The 8,794-nt window shown below is 39.9% G+C and overlaps 1 protein-coding gene across 1 annotated transcript; it reads left to right on the top strand.

Moving 5' to 3' along the window:
* Positions 1-908: 908 nt before the first annotated feature.
* Positions 909-8,056, top strand: LOC104967821 (CMP-N-acetylneuraminate-beta-galactosamide-alpha-2,3-sialyltransferase 1-like; the record flags this gene model as incomplete). Its single annotated transcript, XM_010797355.1, has 4 exons — positions 909-1,107; positions 5,345-5,390; positions 5,947-6,066; positions 7,286-8,056. Coding segments are annotated over 4 exons (539 nt in total), but the record flags the coding sequence as incomplete, so codon positions are not given.
* Positions 8,057-8,794: the final 738 nt, after the last annotated feature.

Here is an 8,794-nt window from a genome sequence, read left to right as displayed (position 1 = left end):
AATGGATAGTTAGGGTGGGTCTGAAGGGGAGGGGCTTAGCGTGACCCTGGTGGTGGTGAATGGATAGTTGGGTTCGGTCTGAAGGGGAGTGGCTTAGCTTGACCCTGGTGGTGGTGAATGGATAGTTGGGTTCGGTCCGAAGGGGAGGGGCTTAGCTTGACCCTGGTGGTGGTGAATGGATAGTTGGGTTCGGTCTCGCTCCTCTGTGCCCTCCAATGCCCATTCCCACTCTCAAACTATGCTGTCCAATTACTGGTGCAGCCTGAGTGGGGTTGTAGGCGACCGTATGGTTTTTGCATATGTTTTCTCATGCGCTGTGTTTTGACTTGTTGGTTGTGGAGCAGAGAAAAACAAATGTTGCATCGTGTGGCTCGAAATGAACTAATATATATATATATTGTAGTAATAAGCATATCATCTATTTATAATTGTAAATGTTGTATGTAGACATATATTTAGATGTACATTTTGTTAAAAGAAAAAGGTAATAATTAGTTTTTGGGAGAAGGGGATCAGGTAGACACCAGTAATGACAAACAGATGAGAATGCTGCCTGGGGTTGGTGGGACGTTGTGGGGCTCGCTGCTTCGCCCTTTGAGGCTCGGGAGCGGACAGTGTGAGCTGTATTACTGGTGTCGTTTCCTGGTTGCTACGTGGGGTCTACGAGACACCGCGAAACTCAGCCTGAACTCATCCTGAGCACACACACACTCACAGCCGAAGTAAAAACAATAAGTGTGGCTTGATATTAAGTAAGAAAAAGGTTTATAACGCTGTGAGAATGGGTCTGAGGAGAGCATTTCTCCGCCATCCCAACTCGTCTATTACCAACGTTCAGGGATCTCTATGCAAGTCAATGGGGACTCCCTGATAGTGGAAGTCCTATCCCGTTACGTCACTATGCCCAGGAAAAAATGGTAAAAGAAAAACCAACGAGAGAAAACAACTATCAGGTCCTGCTCAGTATCAACCCAGAACAACACATCATGTCATGTATCCAGAGAGTGCGATAGACCTGGAGAACAACACGTGTCTGGTGCTGGTTCCTTTCAAAACTCTAGACCTGCAGTGGATCATCAGTGCTCTGACCACAGGAACCATCAAACAGTAAGTGTACTTATCTGATGATGAAGCTGCGTCCATATCCTTAAATGCAATGGATCAAATGATTATGTTTAATGTGAGAGGTGTTGCTTGAAAGGGACGGTTTACAGTACTTAATAATAGAGAAGGGGAGTGGCTTAGCTTGACCCTGGTGGTGGTGAATGGAGGATAGTTGGGTTCGGTCTGAAGGGGAGGGGCTTAGCTTGACCCTGGTGGTGGTGAATGGATAGTTGGGTTCGGTCTGAAGGGGAGGGGCTTAGCTTGACCCTGGTGGTGGTGAATGGATAGTTGGGTTCGGTCTGAAGGGGAGGGGCTTAGCTTGACCCTGGTGGTGGTGAATGGATAGTTGGGTTCGGTCTGAAGGGGAGGGGCTTAGCTTGACCCTGGTGGTGTTGAATGGGATAGTTGGGTTCGGTCTGAAGGGGAGGGGCTTAGCTTGACCCTGGTGGTGGTGAATGGATAGTTGGGTTCGGTCTGAAGGGGAGGGGCTTAGCTCGACCCTGGATTCAGAGGGACAGGAGGTGAAAAGGGGTGGAGGAGGGTTACATCGAGTCACCTGAAATGACAGCTGTCAGAGGGGAGAGCAGATTTAAAAGGTTTAGCGTAGCGCAATGATAGGCTTGTGAGAATAGAGCGAAGTGATTGGTTAAGCTGGGGAGTGACGCCCCCGATCACTTGTTGAGAGGAGAGAGAGTAGTGACATGGAAATAGTAAATGAAGAGTAAAGAAGGTCATCCTGGTTGAACTTGTGCTGAGCTTCATTTCTCAATTAAATCCAAAAACTGTCCTTATATATTAAATAGCTTTGAACTCATTACTATGCATCGTGTGTTGCTTCCCCACAAATCCATTCACACTCTCCAACTAGCAGATTGTCATAACAGCATTCACTCAGTATTCCTATTTGTCAGATGGCTGTATAAGAATAATCATTCTGTGTTAATCTTCCAGTACATTTATCCAATTAGCTACTTCGTTCTCAATGACCCTGTGATCATTAGCTTGATTACTGGACGTCCAACATTTTTTCAAAAAGCTGCCAATAACTCACACGTGCCAACATGTTAGACTGTATAAGGACGAGTGAATCCAAATGTTTCCTATAGTTGTCGTCCAACTCCAAAGCAATCTTTCTGCCTCATTACATTTCACAGTATTGGCAGTAATGTCAGCGTTAACCCAACAGCCGTTAAATCTCAAATGAGGGCTGTGAATTTTACATTTTCTCGTCTTGTTAAATAGAAAAGGGCCTCTTTAAAATGACAAAGGGACTGATTGCAGTTCTCAATGCAAACATTTCACGCATGGAAGTATGCATTTTATAACATTAGTGCTAAGTGTTCTGGATAATTTAACGCACCAGTAGACACTCGGCCATTTTCCCATTCGTTCAGCAAAAAATGAAGACAAAATGGTTGGCCGGTTATATTGTACAGAAACACATTAAAGCCAGTCTGTATAATATTTGAATTTCAATGAGTAACATTGCAATAGCCTTAATAAAACTTTAATTGGAAAGATTTGTCAGGATGGTATCTCACAGTGTGATCATTACTTTTCATTTCACTCATTAGTATGCCATCCATTTACTTCTCAAACTCAGTCTGCACAGTGTGGAATATTTTAGTGGCTTTAAAGAGCACATACTGGGTTTACATTTTCAATCAATCAATCAATCAATCAATGTTTATTTATATAGCCCAATATCACAAATGTTACATTTGTCTCAGTGGACTTCACAGTTTGTACAGAATATCAGTATGACAATACGACACCCTCTGTCCTTAGACCCTCACATCGTACAAGGAAAAACTTCCGGAGAAACCCCACAGTTTAAAGGGGAACATGGGAGAAACCTCAGGGAAAGCAACAGAGGAGGGATCCCTCTCCCAGGACGGACAGACGTGCAATAGATGTCGTGTGTAAATTGAAAAGATAATACATTTGCAACATAGGTAGTCCAAATGTTTGGAAATGCATGTGTGTATAATAGGAAGATGAATCCACGAGGATATCCATCCAGGACTTATGATCCAGGACCACAGCCACGACTCAAGATCCAGGACTCGCGATCCATGACACAGGACTGCAGGATCATCCATGACTCCGGATCCCGGCGTATATAGACACCAAAAAGAAAGAAATTTGGGGAAGCTGGGTTAATCGGAACATGAGAGTACACAGGTATAGACAGAGAAAAGGAAGAAGTAAGATGTCCCCCGACAAACTAAGCCTATATCAGCAAAACTAGGGGCTGAATCTAATCAGCCCTAACTATAAGCTTTATCAAAAAGGAAGGTCTTAAGCGCACTCTTAAAAACGGATAGGGTGTCTGCCGCCCGAATACAAACTGGAAGCTGATTCCACAAAAGTGGAGCTTGATAAGAAAAGGCTCTGGCTCCCATTGTACTTTTAGAGACTCTAGGAACAACCAACAACCCTGCATTCTTGGAACGCAATGCCCTAGTAGGACAGTAGGGTATAATGAGTTCTTTAAGGTAAGATGGCGCCTGCCCATTAAGGGCTTTGTAGGCGAGAAGAAGAATTTTAAATTCTATCCTGTGTTCTATAGGGAGCCAGTGTAAGGCAGCCAGAACAGGAGTAATGTGGTCCCTTTTCCTAACTCTGGTTAGTACACAAGCTGCAGCATTTTGAATCAACTGAAGCGACTTGACTGACTTCTTTGTACACCCTGATAATAAGGAGTTACAATAATCCAGCCTTGAAGTAACAAATGCATGGACTCGGATCATATCAATATGTAGCATCTCTACTTTAAAGAGTCCTCTCCTGCTGATGTTCAGGTGTATATCAGTATGTAGTGTCTCTACTTTAAAGAGTCCTCTCCGATTGGTTAGCTTTCCGGCTCTGTTGTGATTGGTCAATGTTGGGATTTTAGCCTTTGCAGACCATTTACATGCACAGAAAACCTATATACTGTAACACACTACAGGAAAGGGATAACCACAAAAAGCCTAATATGGCCCCTTTAAACAGAAGTTCCTTCCAAGAAAATACTTCACTACTTTACAGCATATTACTTCCAGTACTATCACACACAAAACAAGCCAACAGAAGTGCAAGTGTTACATAGTGATGTGACTATGTTAGAAAAATATCACTGGTCCCCGTCTTGATCTTCAATCTCAGCATCCATGTATTTGTGATCCTCTCCAGAATGGAAGTAGTCTTCACATACAGAGCATCAACTAGTTCCTGAACAGTGTCCTTCACATGCTGATATCCAAGAGAGGGAGTTACAGTCACAAGATGGAGGAATGCCGGTTCTTTTACATCCTGTCATGAACAAAATAGAGTTTTTTTCTCAAAATGTTTTTTGAAAATCCAGACTGTTTTTTCAAAATCTTGACTTTTTCCTAAAAATTATGACTTTTTCTCAAAAATCTCAAACATTATGACTTTCTCCTCAAAATAATTTTTTTTTCTCAAAAATCTCAAAATGTATGACTTTTCCCTCAAAATTATGACTTTTTCCTCAAAATTATGACTTTTTCCTCAAAATTATGACTTTTTCTCAAATTCTCAAAATTATGACTTTTTCTCAAAATCATGACTTTTTCTCAACATTATGACTTTTTCACTAACTAATACATCCTGTCATGTACACAGCTACAGTTGGGATACCCTTGTTATCATGTGTACTCCGAGATTGGAAGAGTACATTCAGTATTTTCCCAACACTATGATATGGAAGTAAACAGAGGGCGTGGGGGGGGGAGAAACTCCCTACACACGGATGTTAACCTTTGCAGACCATTCACAAAAATCTGTATAACACACACTGCAGGAGAGGGAGGAGCCTAATTATAGAGCCCCCTTTGTATTAACACTTTGTCAAGCAGGTTTTCTCTGTGCAAATCGCAGCATTTAAATATGGGAACTGAACACAAAACTTTATTTGAATGTCGTCTCATTTGAAGGTCGTCTCCCATGTCATTCCCAACAAACTGGAATTATAACAACTCCACCCTCACTGCCCTCAGGTGACGATTGATGCAACATGCAAAAGCATCAACATTTGAGCAGTCATGTGACCTAACACTAAGCCTATTCTTTTTAAATCATCATGTATATTAACGCGTGTCCTAGGTTAAGTCAGAAATGCATAGAAGCTCACACTGAACATTTTCATTGACGAATTTTTCAAGGATTTCAAGGATATTCAAGTTTATTTAAGCCCAAATGTTTACACTCCTGCTATGTTTTTCTTATCTTCCAGGACATATACAGCTGTTACATCAAGGATAAAGGCAAATAAAGATAAGGTGAGTCAAAGAGAGGTTAACATACAGTTTGTTGAATTGAATATGGTTTTACTTTTGATCAGACGTTATTTATTTTATTCTATCCTTCATTATTTTTTAGGTGCACTTCACTTTAAATGAGTTTTTTTCTCATACTGTTGCAGAAATCTCCATTTTAGTATCACTAACATTAACAACATGTAGTATATTAAGTCCTGACTGTATTCTAAAGGTTTAAACAGAGGCTTTTAATATTTAAATAAACCCCTTTTTTTGTAAAACATGGTGAAAATCAATAGAAAAATGTAAGGCTGCTTCCTCTGTCGAAGTCTTTGACTAAAATATGTCAACCAAATCAAAAAATACTCTTAAATCTGGATTATTCAAAGGTAAAATAATTAATAGGATAAAACCTAATTTGCATGTTTAAATATAACATTTCATAAAATATCTTTTACAACAAAAAACTAGTGAAGTTCATGGTTTTGTCTATTAATCAAAATGTTGACCTCAGTCTGTTTCTTTTTCAACACAGTAAATAACAAAGGACTTTTTAACGAATCCATTTATTTTGCAGGTGTTGATTTACAGTCCAACATTTCTCAAATACGTCTACGAGTCTTGGCTCGAAGGTCACGGACGATATCCTTCTACAGGTTTCCTCAGTTTACTGCTCGCTCTGCACATCTGTGACGAGGTGAGTCCTCATAAACACTTCCTGCTGAAATTCCTGAGAAACATAATTTGCATTGCAGTCGGAAGTGTGTGTGTGTGTGTGTGTGTGTGTGTGTGTGTGTGTGTGTGTGTGTGTGTGTGTGTGTGTGTGTGTGTGTGTGTGTGTGTGTGTGTGTGTGTGTATGTGAGCCATTTATCATGTTGAGCTTAAGCATATTATGTTATGCATTATTTGGTCAATTATTTTTGACAGTAAATTGCCTGAACAGAATAGTTATATTGGTTTTTTGATTGTGTTTTTATTTCTGGAAAGTCCACTGAAGTTTACTGTTTAATAGATATATATTTTTTAAAGTTAAACTAGGCAAGGTAAGTTTATTTATATAGCACCTTTCAACACAAGGCAATTCAAAAAATGAAAGACATTAAGAAAATGGCATTTTAAAAAGCTAAGATAATAAAATAATCATTAAAAGAAAAAATACATGAATAAAAGTTACAGTGCAGTGTGAGATGTGAATAGTTCAGTTGAAACTAAACAACCTCTCTTGTTTGCTTTTTGGGGAAGTGTCTCTCCAGCACCCTTATCTAAAGACCAGTATTAGCCACTCTTAGAGGATTTTGACATAATGTGAAAGCTGGAAAAAATCCATTAATGATGAAGTGTTTAGTGCAGGGGTGTCCAAACTACGGACCATTTTGAATTGGCCCTCAACAAATTCCAAAAGTATAATATTAAATAAAATATGGCCCACAAATTAAACATCTGCTATTGGACTTCTTAAATACATATGTTCAATTATATAATACAGTATTCATGTGTGTAGGCCCAATTTTCAAATAAATTCAGTCAATTCAAGTTGAAAACATGTTCTAACAAATCTTAGTTGATAAGAAAAAAGCCCAAAAATACATTTCCATAACAACCTTGAAATCTACCCTTCATATTTTTCCTTATTATAATCAATCTGAGACTTCTGTTTTAAGGAATGAGCTGCCAACAGATAAATGAAACCCTACAGAGAGCTTTTTTCATCAATATCAACCATAATTTACCTACATTTGATTGATTTTTACAACTTATAACTGAACTTATGAAGCAGTATGCCTCTCGTGAGTGGCCCGGCCCTTCGTATATTTTTCTGTATGTGGCCCTCGGTGAAAAGTGTGGACACCCCTGTGTATCCATGATGTTCTACTGTGTTTGTGACACATTGCGTTTTGTTCCTCTTCTCCTCCAGGTCAATGTGTTTGGGTTTGGCGCAGACCAGTATGGAAACTGGCACCACTACTGGGAGGAAAACCATTTGGCCGGAGCTTTCCGACACACGGGAGTCCACGACGGAGATTACGAATATAATGTCACCATGCTGCTGGCAGACAAGCACAAAATCCAAATGTTTCACGGCAGATGATGCAAAGCCTACATGGACAGCAACCACGAAACTGGTCTACAGCCTTTCAATGTTTGACTTTTCATCGCCTCACTCACGCTGGAAGAATGTCATTTTCGTGTTTCAAAAGACATTCTCCGATGAACTTTCCTGGTCCGACCAGTTTCCCTTTCTTTACCTAAGACAATGAGTAATGCTACCTATTGAGATAGAACAGAACTTCACTCTCTGTGTTTCCGGACAAAGACAAAGACAGACCGCCAACAAGTCAGAAGTCACACTGCCATTGGTTTGTGTAATTCCTCCGGACAACACAATGGTGGAAATCAACAAGCATGCAGACAAGGACTGCTTTTGTACTATTGTATAGTATAAGTCCTCCAACACAGATTTGTACTATAATACGTGACCTGGGCTGGCTAAAAATAACATTTAATGCATATGAGGGTACAAACAGTGTTAGAGAACTGCTTGGAGAATCCACTATTTTCCCATTACACTGATAGATTGGGACATCATTCTCATAAATGACTTGCATATTAGATTGCAAATGTAGTTTAACACACATACATGTCACTTGTTAGACACTTTTATCCAAAGCGACTTACTGAGGACAATCCCCACAGGAGCAGTTTGGGGTGAAGTGTCTCAGGGACACAACGACATGCTGACTGCAGTTTGAACCTGTGCTCCCCTGATCCCAACACCAACGCACTAATCCACTGCACCACACGCCTCCCTGGCCATGGGACACTCCTGCATTAAGTCCAAAATCAGCCCCAAAGATCGCACTTTCTAGCATATTATGATATTTACAAATTGTAGCCAGGGTTTTAGAAGTGCTCACGTCTGAGTCCGTCTACACCGAGAAAAATAAGGTTCAAAGTTATTCGAATCAGTCCAATTTGATTTAGTCATTCATTTGTTTAATATTATTCCCTGTACATATCTCAACATAGAGAAATTGATGTTTCAAAGCCACTTGAAATGTCATTCTGTTAGGGTTAGGGTTAGGAAATACCAAATACTCTCCTTACCTTTCAGTTGTTCTACACCAGACCATGCAAACTGTAGATGGAAAACTAGAATAACAATTTATTAACTATTTAAATGTGAGCAGGCAACGATTAAAACACATCTTCAGGGGATGATTGTTGGAGCGTTCTTCTTTGGCCTGCAGTAAATGTCAGAGAAAGAGTCTTTCTAAAGTGAAGCCATCGATGAGGTTTTGAATCACTCACTGCTATGAAGAAAAATTATTAAGGTGTCAAGGTGTTTATCTTGGAAATGTGACAGAAATACAGCCTATACAGGGGTGCCTTATTGTGAAAAATCAATTGTACATTTTTTATATTA

This window comes from Notothenia coriiceps, unplaced genomic scaffold (genome assembly GCF_000735185.1).
Source record: "Notothenia coriiceps isolate Sejong01 unplaced genomic scaffold, NC01 NC01_scaffold00002497, whole genome shotgun sequence".
Lineage (NCBI taxonomy): Eukaryota > Metazoa > Chordata > Actinopteri > Perciformes > Nototheniidae > Notothenia > Notothenia coriiceps.
This window is presented reverse-complemented; position numbering and strand designations above follow the sequence as displayed.